This window comes from Anolis carolinensis, chromosome 3 (assembly GCF_035594765.1).
Source record: "Anolis carolinensis isolate JA03-04 chromosome 3, rAnoCar3.1.pri, whole genome shotgun sequence".
Taxonomy (NCBI): domain Eukaryota; kingdom Metazoa; phylum Chordata; class Lepidosauria; order Squamata; family Dactyloidae; genus Anolis; species Anolis carolinensis.
In genome coordinates this window covers 102,338,569-102,360,010 of record NC_085843.1, presented here as the reverse complement: position 1 = coordinate 102,360,010, position 21,442 = coordinate 102,338,569, and the positions used below count along the sequence as shown (strand labels likewise).

The following is a 21,442-nucleotide window of genomic DNA, read 5'->3' as shown; positions in this document are numbered from 1 at the left end:
AAATTAAGGCAACGTGAAGGCACACACAAAGATATGCCTTTAAGAAGCTAGGGGACATTGTGTGTTTACAAAATGTTGAATGATATTTTGCACTGTTACATGTATTGGATTATTATGATGAATTTGAAATGTAAAGAAAATTGGTTCTTTGATGTAGGTTGGGAAAAAGGGGGAACCAAGATCATACAAAATCCATGCTTTTGTTTCCACTGCATTCACTGAAAAAGTCCCAGGCTTGAACATCATTGGAGGATCACAGGAATGAGATGTGTTCATGGGACTTGAATGACCCCTAGAAGCCTTCAAACATTCAACACAATGATACAATGAAGTGCAACCTCTTTCCAGGCACTGTTTACAAAACAGTTGCCTGTGCTATTTTTATTGATACACTATAACATAATATAACAAAATGCTCACATTTAAGTTTCAAATCAGTTGTACGTTGCCTACCTGTAGCACTGCATATATGGGTGCTTTGTGTACCTTTTAAATGATGTGACTCCACATCGATACCACTACAACTTGACCATCAATTGATCTCAGTGGCACATTGATTTAAAACTCAGCCAGACCTATCTTCCAGTACTGCTGGCTTTCTGAGACAAAAACAAATTTACATATTCTTAAAAGTGACAAAGGTGAATCGTCAGTAGATAAGAAAACTGCTAATAATATTGACTGCCAGTTGAATGAGACATTTCTTGATGTACAAGTTAACACGTTCCACTTTGAAGAAATATTTCATGTAGTAAAAGTGGCACTTAAGGAAGCACCATTTGAACAAAAATGGGAGAATAGGTACTGAATCATTCTCTAAGATAACTCCAACTTACTTTCTCTTATTACAAAATCAAAATATGGGAAATGGTTAATAAAAACTGTGATACAGCCCTTAATGTGCAAAACCAAGTTATTCTTATGAGGTGCTCAAATGCAAATATCCAAATTAGGTTTTTCTTCTTTTTTATAAATAATTTATAAATTTTCCCAAAAGAGACTAAATACAAAAGCATTTTGAGACATTATTAAAGCCATATCTTGCCTTTAATACAAAACAAACAGCAAAAACAGAAAATATCATCCCATTCTGAGTTCTGGCTGGGAGGATTTGGGACACTTTTTTGTGAAATGTATTCATGTCCATGTCTTTTTCCAGTCACAATTCAGTGGGAACTATACTGGACATTCATCATCCATTTACATCCAGAAAAATCATGGCATTTGCTCTATGGAATCTAAATGGTCTGGGATGGGAAGGCCTGTAATTATCGTCAAGCACTTATTCCAGACAGTGAATGTTGGGCACACAGGCTGTGCAAATGCAATGTCAAATGTATAAAGATGAAGAGAGTTCAAAGCATCATAAAAGGCCAAGGAACCATTGTCATAATCCAATAAAATGCCGACACGACGAAGATGGGGTGCAGGCTCAATCGGAATTTCTTTGCTGTTGTGCCTCACAACCCATGCATTGTTGCAACGACAAAGAACCCAAGAGGCAGAATTCTTTCCAATCCACTCGTGTTTGGGTGCTGATTTGTATGAAATACCAATGGCATACCTATAAAACAAAAGAATTTTGAAAAAAGGCATGTTTCATGCCATGTAGTTTTAAGTTTTTTAGTCTATTATGTTTTCTGTATTTTAGTACATGGCATCCATAACTTTTTTTCTTGATATCCTTTTATAACAAGGGCTAGCCAAATCATCTTATTTATACTACAATAAGGAGGTTGTCCAAAATTTATTGCTTTAAATGGTTCCATTGTATGAGGGTAGAAAACTAAAAACAAACAAGAACTGACTTACACGTATATATTGAGACAATTTCCTTTGAGCTAAGGATAATTGCTATGCAGAGTTCCTTAATCCAAAATTCCAAATTGTCCACACGAGTGATTGAGATAGTGACATTTTTGCTTTCTGATAGTTCAACGTACATAAACTTTGTTTTATGCACAACCATTATTTAAAATATTGCATAAAATTACCTAAAGGATATGTGTAATTAGGTCTATATGAAACATAAATGAATTTTGTGTTTAGAGATGGATTCCACCTGAGACATCCGATAAGTATGGAGGAATGGGAAAAGATGTGGAATCTCAAGCTAAATTACACTTATTCATACGATCTTAAGGAGAACTGGCATAAAATGATGTACCAGTGGTACATGACTCCACAAAAACTGGCAAAGTGTTACAAGAATGTTAAAGATCAATGTTGGAAATGTGAAAAACATGTAGGCACTTTCTTCCACATGTGGTGGGGATGCAAAATAGCAAAGGAATATTGGAAAAAAATACACGAAATAATACAAAAAATCTTTAAAACAAACTTTCAACTGAAACCTGAGTACTTTCTATTAGGAATGATCGATATGAACCTTAACAAGAACCAAGAGATTCTATTCAACTATTTTGTAATAGCTGCCAGAATAGTTTATGCAAAGAAATGGAAATCAACAGAAATACCAACTAAAGAAGAATGGATATTAAAGATTTTGGACACAAAGAACATGGATATTTTGACATATTACTTGAAAACCCATCAGGGTAAACCAGTTAAAAAAACAGACTGGAGATTACTGATAACTTACATAGAACAAGAGGAACTCTTTATAAACACACAAGGACGGAGTGGACAAATGAATAGTAATTGATACAAATATTTTTATTTCACCTGGAAGGAAAGACGGGAAGTACAATCCTTTTTTTTCTTTCTATTTTATCTTATTTTTAATTTTTTTCAGTCTTTTTTTTACTTTCTTTTGATTTTTTTTCCTTTTCTCTCTTTTTTCTCCCTCTTTTTTTACATATATCACACCCTCCCCTTTCACTTTCTTTTCTATATTTATGATTGTTCTCACACTTTTTATGTTCAAAAACACTCAATAAAAATTATTAAAAAACAAAAAAGAGATGGATCCCATCTCCAAGATATCTTATTATGTGTATACAACAATTCCAAAACCCCAAACTCAATCTAAAATATGGAGCACTTCTGGTCACAAGCATTTCAGATATGGGATGCTCAACCCATACCATCTACTGAGCACTTAGAGTTGCATGTCCCACCCCCACACCTTTTTTACTGTGGTTTCTGATGGGTAGAGACTATTTTAATGCCATGTAATTAGTATTTAAGGCACTAGATATATTTTTAATGTGAATGACCATTTTATTTAATGAGATATATAACAGAATCATAGGTTTTAATTAATACTCTGTCTTAGCTATTGTCACGACCCAGGCTGCAGAGCACCAATAACCATACACAGAGGCCAGAATCTATCTAATATCTTTATTGAAGGAATATATAAAGTTAATAAAAACAAGTGTAGAAAATGGTCCAGAATTAGACCTTTCAGGAAAGGTCAGTATTAGTCCAAAAAAGCAATGTCCAATAAGAAATATTAAGGTCCAAAGTTGTAATCCAATAACCGAAACACTCACTTTGCCAAGCAAAGTGAGGGGAGATGACAAGGTCCTTTAGTCCATGAAACTTGAGCGAGGCTAGGAAATAACTTGATACTTGAAACAAGGCTTGAACGTGGAACAAGGTAACTAAGAACAAGAGCAAGGTCCGTGGAATAACTTGATAAAATCCGTGGAACAAGGCAAGGATTGATCCTGGGAAACAAGGCAAAGTCCGTAGATAAACAAAGGCTGGGAAGCAAGGCGAAGGCTGGATAGCAAGGCAAGGCTTGAGCAGGAGCGAGGCTTGAATCGGAGCGCGCTGTCCAGACACAACTCGCTCCGTAGGCTGACGAATTGACTCCGCGAAGTTACTACGCGGGTAAAACACCTAAATAGAGTCTAACTTTCCCGCCGAAGCAGTTCTCTGGGAATCAGAACCGAAAGCTAAACTCTGAGACCAGATGTGAGACTCCCCAAAGATTCTCACGAGAAGCAGTCTTAATTGGCCACATTCTTAGCTGCAATCCTCGCACTCCTGCGTGAAGCTGATTCCAAACTTCTCTGTTGTTTACAAAACTCCCGGCGCAAGAACACGGGAGAAGTAGGCTCTGGGCTTGTTTGACATACTTCTGGGAGACAACTTTCTTGCAGGTGCAAGGTTCCCAGATCTGCCTGGGAAAGATCTGGCTGAGAAGAATCCAGTTCAGACTGGGAAGGTAAAAAACCCAAGTTTTCATCTTCATCAGGAATTACAATGTCCTGAGCAGGACTACAAGGCCCATGGGTCATCACACTATCCCCCTCCTCAAGGCCCCTCCCAAACTGGGGCCCCCTCCCCGAGGCGCGAGGTCGCGGTTTGGTGGGATAGGTCTGATGAAAGCGACGGGTTAGATCAGGAGCATGGACTGTGGAGGCGTCTTCCCAAGAGCGTTCCTCAGGGCCAAAACCCACCCAGTCAATGAGATATTGTAGGCGGCGGCGGTGAAAGCGAGAATCCAAAATGTCCTCAACCTCGAACTCCTCCTCCCCATTCATCAAAACAGGAGGGGGGGCCGGTTGGTCTGTATCAGGTCGCACACCATCCGCCGGAAGGAGCAGGGAACGGTGAAACACTGGGTGAATGCGCATTGAACGCGGAAGTTGGAGTTTGAAAGTCACGGGGTTAAGTTGCGCCACCACTGGATAGGGGCCAATGAAACGGGCATCTAACTTCCGGCAAGGGCGGTGGGAGGGCAGGAAGCGAGTGGACAGAAAAACCCGATCTCCTACCTTGATTTCGGGGCCCGGCTGGCGATGTTTGTCAGCGTGGCGTTTATAGTCCTCCTTGGCTTGGTCCAGTTGCTGGAGCAAAAGTTGTTGCACCGCTGTGAGTTCCTGCAGCCAATCCTCTGCTGCGGGAACTTCTGAAGTTTCAATGACAGGGGGGAAGAAACGTGGATGGAAGCCGTAGTTTGCAAAGAACGGCGTTTCTTTTGTAGAAGCTTGAACTCCATTGTTGTAGGCAAACTCAGACAGTGGTAACAGAGAAGCCCAATTGTCCTGTTGGTAGTTTACATAACAGCGAAGATACTGCTCCAAAGTGGCATTGGTGCGCTCCGTTTGCCCATCTGTTTGGGGATGATGAGCTGAAGATAAGCGAGAGTCTATGCCCAATAGTTTTTGTAGTGCCTTCCAAAAACGAGAGGTGAATTGAGATCCACGGTCTGTGACTAAACTCTTGGGCAATCCATGTAGTCTGAATACATGTTGAAGAAATAGTTCCGCAGTTTCTTTGGCCGTGGGGAGGCCTTCACAGGGAATGAAATGGGCTAACTTGGTGAAAAGGTCCACCACCACCAAGATCGTGGTGAATCCACAGGAAGGTGGTAGGTCAGTGATGAAATCCGCGGAAATTATTTCCCATGGGCGAGATGGGGTAGGAAGGGGGTGTAAAAGCCCTGAGGGCTTCTCCCTTCGTATCTTGGAGCGCTGGCATACTGGGCAGGTGTTGACATATTTTTCCACATCCTTGCGGATCTTGGGCCACCAAAAATCCCTTAGGATCAAATGCATGGTTTTAAATAGTCCGAAGTGTCCTGCTGGTTTGCAGTCATGACACAGACGAAGCGCTTTTTCCCTGCCCGGTCCGGGTGGGATATAAACATGATTTCTATAGCAGAGCAGCCCATCTTTAAGCGAAAAGGGAAAGTGCAGACCTTGGCGAAGTTGGTCCTGCGCCCAGGCATCTGCTTGCTGACTAGCCCTGATTTCTTGAGCACAGATGGGTCCTGGAGTAGGGGAAGTTGAACCAATGGGAATGGATTTGGTGTTCCCCACCGTGAGCGTGGCAAAGTTCTCGGGTTGTAGCAGTTGGGATTCAAAGGTCTCCTTGCGTCCTGCAGCGTATTCCGGTTTACGTGACAGGGCGTCTGCTTGCTTGGTTTGGGCTGGGGTCACATAATGGATCTGGAAGTTGAAACGTTCAAAGAATAAAGCCCAACGTTGCTGCCTCTGATTTAGTTTGCGGGCAGTTCTTAGATGTTCTAGATTACGATGATCAGTGTGGACTTCAATGGGAAATTTGGCCCCTTCTAGCCAATGTCTCCAAGTTTCAAAGGCTGCCTTTATGGCCAGTAGTTCTTTTTCCCAAATGGTGTAATTCCTCTCTGGTGTGGTTAGTTGACGAGAATAAAAGGCACAGGGATGGAGGTGATCTCCCACCGGTTGTAAGAGTACAGCCCCAATTGCCACATCAGAGGCGTCCGCTTGCACCACAAAAGGGGTTCCAGGATTTGGGTGCTGTAGAATTGGCTGGGAGGTGAATAGTTTCTTTAGTTGTTGGAACCCTTTCTCTGCTTGATCAGTCCAGCGGAAAGGCTGCTTTCCACGGATGCAGCTAGTGATGGGGTCGGACCAGCGGGCAAAATCTGGAATGAACTTGCGGTAATAGTTCGCGAACCCCAAGAAACGCTGCACCTCTTTCTTGTTAGTTGGCGCCCGCCATTCCAATACTGCTGAAACCTTGGCTGGATCCATGGAAAGCCCTAGAGGCGAGATGCGGTAACCAAGGAAATCTACCTCTTGTAGATCAAAGGCGCATTTTTCCAGCTTGGCATAAAGTCCATGATCCCGCAATCGTTGTAACACCATTTTGACGTGGTTCTCATGTTCTGATTGTGATCTAGAAAACACCAAAAAATCGTCCAGGTAGATTATCAAGAACCTGTCTAGATAGTCCTGAAAAATGTCATTGACAAAATGCTGGAACGTTGCGGGGGCTCCGCATAAACCGAAATTCATAACTCGGGACTCGAATAATCCGAATTTGGTCTGGAAGGCGGTCTTCCACTCGTCCCCTTCCCTGATGCGAACTAAGTTGTAAGCCCCCCGAAGATCCAGCTTGGTGTAAACCTTGGCTCCTCGAAGCCGATCCAGTAGATCCGAGATTAAGGGCAGGGGATAGCTGTTCCGCTTGGTGATATTGTTCAATGCTCTGTAGTCCACCACCAAGCGTAGTTCCCCTGACTTCTTCTTCACAAACATCACTGGGGAGGCGGCTGGGGATTGAGAGGGTCTGATGAATCCCTTGCGAAGGTTTGTCTCTAGGAATTCCCTGAGAGCTTCTTGCTCTGGTTCAGTCAGGGAGTAGAGATGCCCTCGCGGGATCGGGGCCCCCTCCACCAAGTCAATGGCACAGTCATAAGGTCTATGTGGGGGTAATTTTTCGGCTTCTTTCTCATTGAATACATCCCAATACTCGGAGTACTTCTTTGGCAAGGTGATGATGGGCTCGGTGTCTGTGGCGTGGCATACCTTGGCTACGAGGCAATGGTTTTGGCAGTACGGTGAAGCAAACTGCAGTTCTCTGTTGGACCAGGAGATGTTAGGGTCGTGGAGAGTCAGCCATGGAATTCCCAAAATCACAGGGAAATGGGGGACCTCGGTAACAAAGAAGGAAATCTCTTCCATATGTTCCCTTATCCACATCCTGGTGGGTTCCGACCACTGACTTACGGGGCCCGTCTTGAGGGGGCGGCCGTCTATGGCTTGCACCACACGGGCATTCTTGAAATCATGATATTGTAATCCCAGGGAGTCGGCATACTCTCTATCGATGAAATTGTTGGTAGCTCCAGAGTCTATCATGGCGTGGATCATGACGGGTCCCCTTTTTGCTGACCATAATGTGACCACGAGAAGGAACAGGACCCCGGTTGGCGGCTCTTGGATGGATTTTTTGACCGGGTTGGCGAGCCTCTCTACACCCGGTCGTTGGCTTCCCCCGCCGGCTGTGTGTCAGTCGGCTCAGACGTCTTCGTCTCCGTGGAGGACGCCGCCGCAAGACGGGCGGCAGGCTTCCCTTTGGCTGGGCACTCTCTGGCGAAGTGGCCCCCGTTCCCGCAGTACCAGCAGAGGTTTAAGCGTTGACGACGGGCCTTCTCGGCGGCATCTAGTCTGGGACGCACATTGCCCAACTGCATCGGCACCTCCTCGCCTCCTCTGGGGTATGGGGTTGGCGGTGGGGGTCTCCAGACCGGACGTGGCTGAACGCTGGCGGGAGCGGGGGGTTTTGCCCCGGCTCTACCGCCCTGGCCTCGAACCCACTGTTTCCTGTTGGCAATCATGACTTCAGCCCGTAAACATTGATCAATGAGTGCCTCGAGGGTCTGGGGAGGATCCACCTTGGAGATTTCTTCCAGCATTTCAATGTTGAGACCCTCCCGGAATTGTCCCCTGAGGGCTACATCGTTCCAGCCGGTGTTGTGGGCCAGCACTCGGAACTCGGCTATATACTGAGACATAGGTCTGTCTCCTTGGAAAAAGCGACGGAGTTTGTGACCGGCTGCCTCCAAATTGTCCTCGATTCCCCAAGTCTCCTTGAGGTGGTCCAAGAAGTGTTGCGCTGATCTTAGGTGTGGAGAGGCTTGGTCGTACAGTGCCGTCGCCCAGCTGGCCGCTGGCCCGTCTAGAAGACTGTAAACCCATGCCACTTTGATGTCTTCTTGGGGAAACTCGGCAGCACGGGCCTCTAGATAAGTTTGACATTGGCGACGGAAGACATGAACCTTAGAAGCTTCTCCAGTAAACTTGGTTGGCAACGCCATGGCCGGAAGACGAATTCCGCGTTCCTTCAAACCCCTTATTTCTCCATCCTGTGCATTGAGCTTATCACGGATTCGGTCCACCTCATCCTTGTCGATGGTGTAGGTAATCGGCTGGCCGCTCGGCCCAGGTACGACTCCGGTAGACATTCTGGCCGAGGTTAATTGGTGCTTAGGGTGGCGGAGTCAAACTGTCACGACCCAGGCTGCAGAGCACCAATAACCATACACAGAGGCCAGAATCTATCTAATATCTTTATTGAAGGAATATATAAAGTTAATAAAAACAAGTGTAGAAAATGGTCCAGAATTAGACCTTTCAGGAAAGGTCAGTATTAGTCCAAAAAAGCAATGTCCAATAAGAAATATTAAGGTCCAAAGTTGTAATCCAATAACCGAAACACTCACTTTGCCAAGCAAAGTGAGGGGAGATGACAAGGTCCTTTAGTCCATGAAACTTGAGCGAGGCTAGGAAATAACTTGATACTTGAAACAAGGCTTGAACGTGGAACAAGGTAACTAAGAACAAGAGCAAGGTCCGTGGAATAACTTGATAAAATCCGTGGAACAAGGCAAGGATTGATCCTGGGAAACAAGGCAAAGTCCGTAGATAAACAAAGGCTGGGAAGCAAGGCGAAGGCTGGATAGCAAGGCAAGGCTTGAGCAGGAGCGAGGCTTGAATCGGAGCGCGCTGTCCAGACACAACTCGCTCCGTAGGCTGACGAATTGACTCCGCGAAGTTACTACGCGGGTAAAACACCTAAATAGAGTCTAACTTTCCCGCCGAAGCAGTTCTCTGGGAATCAGAACCGAAAGCTAAACTCTGAGACCAGATGTGAGACTCCCCAAAGATTCTCACGAGAAGCAGTCTTAATTGGCCACATTCTTAGCTGCAATCCTCGCACTCCTGCGCGAAGCTGATTCCAAACTTCTCTGTTGTTTACAAAACTCCCGGCGCAAGAACACGGGAGAAGTAGGCTCTGGGCTTGTTTGACATACTTCTGGGAGACAACTTTCTTGCAGGTGCAAGGTTCCCAGATCTGCCTGGGAAAGATCTGGCTGAGAAGAATCCAGTTCAGACTGGGAAGGTAAAAAACCCAAGTTTTCATCTTCATCAGGAATTACAATGTCCTGAGCAGGACTACAAGGCCCATGGGTCATCACAGCTATTGGTTCACATTTTAGTGAATACAAGCTATCTACAAAATTTATGAGACACATAATGAAAGAAAACGTATGTGGACAGATGGTTTGACCCACCTACCATGTACTTCCGCTGATAACCACTTCCCAGTAATGACGTCCGCTGTCAATAAACACATTGCCAGCTACTCCATAACTCCCTTGGCTGGTGAAACGTTCAGGTGTATGGCTCTTTTTAGAAGAGGTTTCATCACGCTCCACTGTCAGGTTGTCATGAGATACCTTCAGCTTTCTGTGGGCAGACTTAGGATCAAGTTTGAATGGCTGGCCTTAAATATGAACAGGATACAAAGAGTAACAAACTTTTAAAAGAAGCACTGGAACATCACACCTAATAACACATTTCATTTATACTACAGCACTGTTTTCTACAATAGCACATTAATTTACACAATACACATTAATTTACATCTATTAACACTACGAGTGACTAGAAAATCTGTTTTCTGCTAGCTTGTTGTATTTTTGGTTGTTTTTTCCAGTGGTTATCACATTTTAAGAACTTTCTCATGCAAAGTATATGTACACAGGAAAACTAAGACACAAATTCTCGATAAAAATATATAAAACTGCATATCTTATACGTTCTGTCTCTCCTATGTATATGTTTATGCTGGAGAACAGAAGACTGAGAAGTGATGTTTCTGACTCTTTGTGACCTCATGGACCAGCCCATGCCAGATTTTCCTGTCAGCCATCACCACCCCCAGTTCCTTCAAGGTCAAGTCAGTCACTTCAAGGATACCATCCATCCATCTTGCCCTTGGTCAGCCCCTTTTCCTTTTTCTTTCCATTTTCCCAGCATCATTATCTTCTCCAAGCTTTCCTGTCTTCTCATGTTATGGCCAAAGTATTTCATCTTTGCCTCTAATATCCTTCCCTCCAGTATGGACTGGAGTATGGACTGGTTGGATCTTGCGGTCTAAGGAACTCTCAGAATTTTCCTCCAGCACCACAGTTCAAAAGCATCTATCGTCCTTTTGCTGAACCTTCCTTATGGTCCAGTTTTCACATCCATAGGTTACTATGGGGAATACCATTGCTTTAACTGTGCAGACCTCGTTGCCAGTGTGATGTCTCTGCTCTTTACTATTTTATCGAGGTTGGCCATTGTTCTCCTCCCAAGAAGTAAACGTCTTCTGATTTCCTGGCTGCAGTCTGCATCTGCAGTGATCTTCGTGCCTAGAAATATAAAGTCTGTCACTGCTTCCACATTTTCTCTCTATATTTGCTAGTTATCAATCAGTCTAGTTGCCATAATCTTGGTTTTCTTGATGTTTAACTGCAACCCAGATTTTGCACTTTCTTCTTTCACCTTGGTGATAAGGCTCCTCAGTTCCTCCTCGCTTTCAGCCATCAGAGTGGTATCATCTGCATATCTAAGGTTGTTAATATTTCTTCCAGAAATTTTAACTCCAGCCTTGGATTCATCAAGCCCCACACGTCGCATGATATGTTCTGTGTACAAGTTGAATAGGGAGGGTGAAAGTATGCAGCCCTGCCACACTCCTTTCCCAATCTTGAACCAGTCTGTTGTTCCGTGGTCTGTTCTTACTGTTTCTACTTGGTCGTTATACAGATTTCTCAGGAGACAGACAAGGTGACTTGGTATCCCCATACCACCAAGAACTTGCCTCAATTTATTATGATCCACACAGTTGAAGGCTTTAGAATAGTCTATAAAACAGAAATAGAAGTTTTTCTGAAACTCCCTAGCTTCCTCCATTATCCATTGGATATTGGCAATTTGGTCTCTCGTTCCTCTGCCTTTTCTAAATCCAGCTTGTACATCTGGTGATAGGACTGCCATTATAAGATATCTGAAAAGATACCATTTAAATGATGGAATGCATTTATTTTCTGGTGTTCCAAAAACTAGAACATAAATCAGTAGTTCCAAAAAGTAAGAAAAGAGATTTTATCTAAACAATATGAAGAAGTTGCCTGTAAAAGCTGTTTAACAGTAGACTAGGCTATCTCAGCAGATGGTGGACTCTCTTTCTTTGCAGACTTTTAAACAGAGGTCAGAAAGCCATCTCTCAAGAGTGTTTTAGTTGTGGATTCTTGCACAGCAGTGTGTTGGACTAGATATCCCTAGCCTTATGGTTCTAATCTATCATTGGTGTTGAGTGGAATCCTCTATGTGTCTACTCAAGAATTGGGTATAATTGGAGTTACTTCTATATTAAAAAAAAGTACAGGATTGTAACCTAAATGGCTTACCATAACAAACTGAAAGACAGTAGTAGATATTCCAATAATAATAATAATCATCATCATCATCATCATCATCATCTACTTTATTTATAACCTGCCCTATCTTCCCCAGGGAACTCTAGCTAGATGAAATTAAAGAAAGTGCCACAATATAGTATCTGCACTACACCTTTGTGTCATTCAAGTGTCAAGTTGAGTGATGATGAGATGAGGGGGAAATAAAGTGCATACAGGCTGGTTGGATGAAAAATTACTCACTGTTTGTCTTCAATTTTCCAGGCTCACTGTTTCGGCTGCCAGCCTGATTAATGGCCTTAACAACGAAGATGTACTTGGTACCACTCTGCAGTCCATGGACTGTGTAGTGGTTTTGTTTGATATTTGGAACAATCATCCAGCTGTCGGCTGAATTACATAGACCTGTATTTTTAATCAAAATGCATGAGTTATTTTATGGAGGAATACGCTCTGATACATCTGAACCTGCAAATGTCCTTACATAATCCCAACAGAAAATTATCTTTTTAAGTGTTTAAACAGCAAGATCATAGCCAACTGAAACATGAGTTTTTCCCATTGATTAATGGTTCAGGTACAAAGATATTGGGCATTTAAACAGCAATTGCATTTGCAGGGCTGTCAACCTTAGGAGGTATATGCCTGCTTAAACTGCCATTTTAATGTGAGTAAACCACTCACGACCAAGACCATTAGGCAAGTGAATTTGCTTTTATTCTGATGTTATACCTTCCCCCATAACTCCTTCCATGACACGTAACAATCCTTCAAAATAAGTGTAGAACACTATGAAATGTTCCTGCCAAGGAATGATTTCATTGCAAATAGATATTAAAATATTATAGAGATGCCATCTCTTGATAGTTACTTTAGTTTACAATTTCACACGGTCTAGTAATTGAGATGAAAGCGTAAACCTGTCTTCTATGAAACTAGCATAATAACACAAAGAAACTAGAGAAGACTCAAATGAGACTAGGGTCCTATTTACATGGGCATCCAAATCCAGAGCCAGTCCAGAGCATGCCTACTTTGAAGTAGCCTTGTATTGGCTTGTGGAGTCTACACACTTTGCTCCAGAATTGCAGGAGCAGAGACCCAGTTTAGCCCTCCTGGATGGCCAATCATATCTTTCTGGACCCACAAAAGTGGTAACAGAGATGCATTGAGTCCCTTTCTACTACCAGGGACCTTTGTAAGGTAAGCAACTTCAGAAAAAGGAACATTCCCCCACTTATGCTAATGCGGAGTAAAACCAGGATAACTGGCTTTAACACACATCAGGGGCAGAAAGTATCTTAATATTGACTGGATGTCTAGGTTTGACTTCTGGCCTAATTTGGAGTTTTGAACCCATGTAGACAGGCCCTAGGAGCACTATTTTGAAGCAGGGATTAAGAACGGATATCTGAACTAACTACATGTCTATGCATTTACTGATATTAAAACTGATTCCACTTTTCAGGATGATGTTGCCAACACAGCCAATCATTTTGGCTTCCTATCCAGTGGTATTGTCACAACTGCCCCCCAAAGGAGCTGCATCCACTGATTCTGCCAGCCACCTCCACCGTGAATGTGCTTACTTGGCAGTAGGTGACAATGTTTTCTACTGGAGCAGAACAATGGGAGTAGAACATTCCATTCTAACATGGTGCTTGGTGCGTGGTTCTTGCCATTGTCTTGCACCCCAGTCCAGAATTACTGCCTCTTCTTACTGCCAATTCTTTTGTGCTCATACCAATGGACACTTTTCACACTACACAGCTGCAGTGCTGCCATGTTCCATAATATGGAATCCTAGGATTTGCAGTTTAGGGGGGATGCTTAAAATTCTCAGGTAGAGAGATCTTGTATCTCACCAAATGAATGACGCCAGGATTCCATATGATGCACCCATGAGAACTAAAGTGGAATCACAGTGCCATCATTGCAAAGTATGAAAAGTTCCCACGTCTGATGGTCACAAGGATGTAAAACACTTCTATAAATAAACAGGGTGATTTTTTCATAGGAATGAACAATTGCGCACAGAAAGAACCATGCTGGCTGAGCCTTGATGACTCAGTTCCCACATGAAATAACAAATTGGAAAAAATCCAGACAATATGAAGGAAAAAACCACTTCCGACAACTGGAATTTAATGTTAACAGTCTGAATTGAAAAGGCATTCCTCTATAGACTGAAATAAAACATACCACAGACATAGCCTATTCTTAAAAGTAGCAGCTTTTGAAGTTTAATGCAAGTGTAAGTCATTTATGATTTCCTTCTTTTTTGCAGTGGGATGTATTGTTCTGCAATACCTGAAAAAGGAAGTTATGTATTGTCTCCAAAGGAAGATGTGTGATTTCAATGCAATATGTTAAGAAGATGCATGAACTCCCTATATTTCAGTGGGACCTCTATACATTATCTGCTATTTCTTCTGTAAAATGTCTAGCCCACCTAGGATCTCTGTGGAAGAAGTCCTTTCCACACCATTCCCTCATCTCTCTACAGAGCAAACCGCAGGTCCTGTGAGACATGGCATCCCCATCACTGAGCCTAGAAATTCTCAGGGCTGGTCCTAATGTTACACAAGGTTGCCTAAGAGAGCAGGTGCTGGAAAGAAAGAGCAAGTTATTAGAGGAGAAAGCCATATGCCTTGCAGTCTACTTGCCAGCCTAGCTGCTTTCAGGACTCTGTCCCATCCTTCAATGGCCAGTGCAGTTGTCTTTTGCATAGGGTCATCATTCTGGCCAGTTGTAGAAATCATTCAAAAGAAAATACTCTTCAACCTCTTCTTTAAGCACAACTGTTATCCTTCCTTTCTCTTAAAAATAACTTAGTCCAGAAAGGATCTTTGGAGTACAGAGACTACACTATTAATGATCTTGTGGAACAAAGGATTATGCTGTGCCAGAACTGCTTTTACAAGTATTTTGAAATTTGGCCCAATACATTGCCTTAGCTGTCTTGTAGGATATATTTTTCTCAAATATGAACTCATAAGAGAAAATTAACACTTCATAAATCCCCTAGCTGGTGGAATAGGTTGTGGAGGGATAGCCTAGGATTTCCATTACCTAGACAAGGATCTCTAGGAGGCAATTCGGGTCTATGGAATTTGTATTATAGTGGTGACATCAGACTAGATACGGGATTCCTTTCTGTTTTGTGAGCCATGAGCAGGAGTAACAGCTGTGAAATACTGCCGTTCCCAGTAAATTTAGGTTTCTGGTTTCAGATAGCAGTGCTTTAAAGGAAGGACAGTAAGTTCCCACATGCAATGCAATAATGGATTTTAAGGCTATATTCTAGAAAATGAATGGAATTTAAATTAGAGACTACTGGACTAGTACATGGACCATAATGAGGTATCATGTGGGATTTGTAAGATACTAAAGATGGAAAGAGGAAGAATTCCTCTATTATTGCTGTCATTATGATTTTACAATCTGGAGGTAAATCATTCATAAAACGTATTTTTTCTTTGCTTCAGAATCTGGTGTTTCTGAAATTTAAAAAACAGATGGTACAGAAAATATGCTAAATGCAAATCCCCCTCCTATTTACTGTTGGAACCACCGCTGAAGCACAGTGAAATCTACAAATAGTGCAAAAGTCACAGGAAGGCTACACGATCCCTGGAGCATTCCAAACTTTTAAAATGCTAAAGTGGAAAATTATATTACAAGAATAAATGCCAAAATCCACACTTGGGTAATCTCTATTATAATCTCTATTACGATGCTGCCTCCTCCAAACTCACTTATGGTTGGAAAATAATAAATAAAGCAGGTCTGTTAAATACATTTTCAAGCTTCTTGCAAGGCAATGTGATATTTTAATATATTAATTAAAATGAAGTGTCTCATATAATGTAATATGGAGGTGGTAAATGAAGAAGCATTGCTAATGGAACTTTTATTCCAAAGCAACTTAAAAGACAAGGCTCTCTTTAAAAACATGAATTTAAAAATATTTAAATGCATTCAAAGGGGTCAGTCTGAGGATCATTATACACCAATCTATTTCATATGTGTAGTGCTCAGAGAAAGAACACACAAACTAAATGTTACATGGCAATGAAAAATCCAAATGTAAAGTGCTTCAAATGATATATTTCCTGAAAATGCTATGCAGATTTCCTGGTCAAGAAGAGTATTTTCCATGTGCACCATGGAATTGTATTTAAATGTTTACTTCTGGAAAAAACAAGTTCATTACTGATCCCTAGTTAAAGGTCATGCTGCAAATCCCCATTTCTTTCCCATTCATGACCATAGGAGATAAAGCTCTGTATCTTTTCTACTTCTGCAGAAGAGAAGGCAGAAGAGAGAGTAACTCCAGCAATCAATTTTAACTACAACATTAGTACTTGTTACATAAAAGTGATTTGCTACAATAGATTTTTGAAGAACCATCGCCTACAACTGATGGGTACAGTGGTCAAACATGACTGTGTGTGTATTTGGAATGAAGATGTATTAAATGTGCGGTTAATGCCAAATGCAAGTACTATATGAGGTGTCTACAGTCGCCTAAATCTTTCCAATCCCTGAAGGATTTCAATGGTCAATTGAATCCATGAATTCAACATAATGAAATAAAGTATAGCAAGAATTGGAGCTTATTGCAAAGCCTCTTGGGATATATTTGCAATGAAGACAAAATTCAGCATTATATCTGTCCCACAGAGATTAAAATTTCAGGGTATTTCTTAAAAAAAAACCTTCAAAAATATGGACTACATGATTAAATTCCATTGCTACTCCTGATGGGCATTACGTAATAATAATAATAATAATAATAATAATAATAATAATAATAATAATAATAATAATTTTATTTTTATACCCACCCCATCTCCCAGAGGGGACTTGGGGTGGCTTACATGGGGCCAAGCGTATATGTCGATGCACCATTCAACGATATATGTCGATGCACCATTCAACGATACAGTGAATGAGTCTATTTACTTGAGACCAAGCAACAAGACACTAACCAATATGTTTCATTGGAAAAAACAAAAATTTCAAATGAAGATGACATTTTTTTCCGTATTTGGTTCATAAGAAATCTTCAAAGAATTGATCATAATGACATCAAAGGAAAAACATACAGTGAGTTTTACTTTCCAGTTTTTGGAGACAAATTCCAGTGAACAGCCTAAGTTGTCTATGTGGTCATGTATCATCCATGTCACATTTATGTTGTCACTAGGGATTGAATGCATTACATGGTGTACTTCTTCTTCTCTTGTAGTAATTCATTGGCAGATGGATCCTCTCAATTTGGGATAAATCTTGTAGTCCCCTGTTCCAGATGCTGTCAGTACTACTATATATTCAGCATGTTGAGGATGGGTAAGTAATATTAAATGCTGGTACATGTATATCATAGAATCCCAAAGAGTTGAAAGGGATCACAAAGACCATCCAGTCTAACTGCCTGTCATGCAGGAACACACAATCAAAGCACTCCTGACAGATGGCCGTATATATGTGCTTGCGTGTATACGGACATACACTAAAAGGATAACAATATTGTAAATATGTAGTTTTATGGCAAGTAAACCATGCAATGCTTAAAAACCCACAACTGGGTGGTTTAGTGGTTTGAGTGCAGTGTACTGTATGACATTGGGCGAGTTACACACTTTCAGCCCCAGAAAATCCCATGATAGGGCCAGCTCAAGTGAGAAACGACTTGAAGGTGGCTTGTTATAAGTTCCTCTCCCTGCTGGTTTTTTTTTTTCCGTGTCAGGAGCAACCGGAGTTGCTTCTGGAGTGAGAGAATTGGCCGTCTGCAAGGACGTTGCCCAGGGGACGCCCGGATGTTTTGATGTTTTTACCATCCTTGTGGGAGGCTTCTCTCGTGTCCCCGCATGGAGCTGGAGCTGATAGAGGGAGCTCATCCACACTCTCCCCAGGTGGGATTCGAACCTGGCAGCTTTCAGGTCAGCAACCCAACCTTCAAGTCACTTAGTCCACTACGCCATCTGGGGGCTCCTTCCCTGCTGGTGTTCCCAGCCATGTGGAGGCTGCAGTTTCGAACGCTCTTGTTCATTTGTTGTGAGAATGACCCTTGTGCTGAGGAGCTGAATTAAAAGCAAAAGTGAGAAGGAGAAGAAGGAGAAAGGTTCAAGGAGCGAGAAACAATTAAGGAAGACAGAGTCTGCAGTTTGAGGGTACTAACAGCTAACCTCTCCCTGAAGAAGCTGATTGTCACAAAAGGCTGCCAGTTAGTGAAATTACCCCCTCAATGACTGGACATTGCTCCATCAGCCTTTGCCTGGAATATATCTTGACTCTGGGATTTGTTCTAACTCTGATGTTTACAAGGATTTTTGCATTTTACAAAGCAAATCCATAGAGAATTTTTAGCATCTAGGTAATTTATAATTTTGACTACTTTTACTATTTACTATTTTTTATTTTTTATCATTATATTTTATTTCATTAAACAAACCTTTATTATTTGGGGGTGGTTGGTTATTTTTTTAAAAAACTTTACTACTTCACTGTTTTACCATTTAATCAATTCAACATGAGACTTATTTCCTGAACATTTTTTTCTGCTTTTTAATAATTTCAGTAACTGTAAAATTATAAGATAAAATTCCAAAAGTAAAAGTAACATCATAATTGTACAAGGCCCAGGAGTATTAAACAGTTTTGATTTTAGACACACTCAAGCTTTCAAAGCCTTAGGATGGTCTACATATGGACCCAGATATGCCAAGTCGGCTATAGGGAGCACACAATGCCCCTATTAAAGCAGCTCCACTGGCTGCCGATAAACTGCCGGGCCCAATTCAAGGTGCAGGTTTTGACCTATAAAGCCCTACACAGCTTGGGCCCTACCTATCTCCGTGATCGCATCTCCTCCTATGAGCCAGTGCGGACCTTGAGATCTTCCGGGGAGGCTCTTCTCGTGCTCCCACCACCGTCTCAAGTGTGGCTGGTGGGGACGAGGGAACGAGCCTTCTCGGCAGTGGCCCCCCGGCTCTGGAATGCACTGCCAAAAGAGATCAGGCAATCCCCTACATTATCCAATTTCCGTAAGGAACTGAAGTCCTGGTGGTGTCGGCAGATTTTTGAGTAATTACATTGGACTACCGCCGATTTCTGGGCCTGAATATATTGCACAAGATTTCCCTAGCCTAAAATGATACATTTTAATATATTGGTTTTATGGTTCCCGTCCCCTTCATCTGGTCATGTAAGTGTGATTTATTGTTATAATTGTATTGTTTTACTTTGTTTAATAATGTGTATTATGTTGTTATGTAATGTTTGTATTTGCTTTTATGACTGTAAACCGCCCTGAGTCCCATCCGGGAGATAGGGCGGTATATAAATAAAGTATTATTATTATTATTATTATTATTATTATTATTATTATTATTATTAAGTCTCTGCTCTGAATATTCTTCCTTCCTTTGTTCAAAAGTCAATTTTGGAATACTATGACCCAACAAATGTTGAACACCATCTGAATCAAGAAGTCATAGATCTCACCACATTAGACAAAGCAAGTACCATAAAGACTGTTTGTGTAACAGCGGAGTCAAGAGATGATGGTGATGAAGCAGAGTCTATCTCTCTATTCTCCCTTAACGAAGGTGCTGCTAATTGCTCTATTGACCCAGGTCTGGTGGAAGTGACACCTTTATCATCATTGAAAAGACAATCTTCTTCATACAAAGATTTGAAGGCACAAAATAAAAATATTCTTTCAAAAAAAGAGTCCTAACTTGCTTCAATCAGAACAATAATATCTGCAGTAAACATGCATATTGGAAACATCCCTTACAAGCTCTCTGTTTCTTACATGCTAGATGAGAAGTTGAAAAATAAAACAAAAAGGAGGTTTTTTTTTTAAATCAAGCTTTCTTAGGAGTACATTATTTGATGAACAACAGAAACATCACTCTAAATTATGAAGAATGTGAAAGTATGTGGCTGGTAAGAGCAACTGGAAAACTTGCCCTCTGACACTGTGCAAGTGGGGAAGTGTGCCCCCATTCACACACAGCATTTTGTGGACCTGAGCCATTAACTGGATCTTTTATGAATGAATCATGAAACTATAATTGATTAGTCTCTATGCATAAAAATAAGAATCCTTAACACCACATTCTGAGTACTTCACACTGTGCCATGCCTTATAAAAAACTGCTAGCTTCTCCAAATCGGCATACAATTAAAGTTTGCCACCCCACACACCATTAAGACAAGATGGTTTTGTGCTGACTTCATTTCATGAAGTCTGGAATAACATCTTCTGCTGCATTTCTCACAATGCCAAGGCTTTGTTCTAATGCTTCCCTTCAGCAATTTGCAGCTGACGTAGTGTCTTTACTCCCGCAGTATGCCTTCTGTCAGCATAATGCTATGCGTGAAAATGGGTCAGAGGGAAAGAAGCACCGTTTTATAATCACTGCTCATTAGTGATTAATCAAAGAGACTTATGCCTTTTTCACTTTATCTCTCTTGATTTGATCCCTTTATTCTGCTCTTTTAAGATTCTTTACATCCAGGCTGACTATGAAGTGGAGGTGTCTATGAAAGATTACTGTGCACGTGTCTCCCCCAGCTCCATTAATTCCTTAAGCATTTAAACATTAATGATATAAATTAAGAATTTTCTGAAAGTGTTGGGAAACCTTTAAAGACATACTTTAAATGTAGTAAGATTCTCAAGTCATACCTAAAACAGACATTCCTATGCAAATTAGAAAAAAACTAATAAAATACTAGGTACATTCAGTGGTACCATTCTGCTAATGCTAATGATGCTGTGCTTGTGAAGATCTACTATAGGTAAAGGTAAGGGTTTCCCCTTGACATTAAGTCTAGTCGTGTCCGACTCTGGAGGGTGGTGCTTGTCTCTATTTCTAAGCTAAAGAGCCAGCCTTGTCCGTAGATGCCTCCAAGGTCATGTGGCTGGCCTGACTGCATGGAGTGCTGTTACCTTCTCACTGGAGCGGTATCTATTGATCTACTCACACTTGCATTTCTTTACTCAACTGCTTCTTTAATGATCAAAATGAAACTCAATTCAGATAATAAAGAGGTACTCCTATCAATTAAAAGGGGGATCATGGAAAATAGAGTCAACATCTTCTGGCTGCTCATCTGAATGCCTCAGTTATGGAAGTGGCTTGGAATTAATTTGCCAATTGCCTCAAGTCTTTGAGATGCGCAGTTTCTGAGTGAACATGCCTTATAAGTCAGATTCTGCTTTAACAGATGTAAAATCACACTGTGGAACTTTTGGATTTGTAGTTCTGTGAGGCACTAGAGCTCTTCGGCTGAAAATTCTAGATGTCTTTCCTTAAACTAAAAATCTCAGGAATCCATTAGATGGAATCACAACAGTAAAAGTGGAATCATAGCACTATTTAATAAATGAAACCAGGCCAAAGTAAAATGGAGACATGTTCCAAAGAAGACTAAATAATTATACATATCTACTCTGAAGTAAGACTCTTTGCTCCTAGTGGAACT

At 41.5% G+C, this 21,442-nt stretch overlaps 1 protein-coding gene across 6 annotated transcripts in view; it reads right to left on the bottom strand.

The window, feature by feature from the left end:
* Positions 1 to 332: 332 nt before the first annotated feature.
* Positions 333 to 21,442, bottom strand: part of mid1 (midline 1) — a 275,413-nt gene continuing 254,303 nt past the window's right edge. For 5 of the 6 annotated variants that reach the window (XM_016992374.2, XM_003218816.4, XM_016992373.2 and 2 more), the window contains 3 exons: positions 12,182 to 12,343; positions 9,768 to 9,975; positions 333 to 1,564 (listed from right to left, as the gene is read on the bottom strand). In XM_016992374.2, the coding sequence (XP_016847863.1) occupies positions 1,216 to 1,564; positions 9,768 to 9,975; positions 12,182 to 12,343 (719 nt within the window). In that variant the 3' untranslated portion in view covers positions 333 to 1,215. Of the gene's footprint in view, positions 1,565 to 9,763; positions 9,976 to 12,181; positions 12,344 to 21,442 lie in introns of all 6 variants that reach the window. The other variant, XM_008107207.3, reaches the window with a different exon arrangement.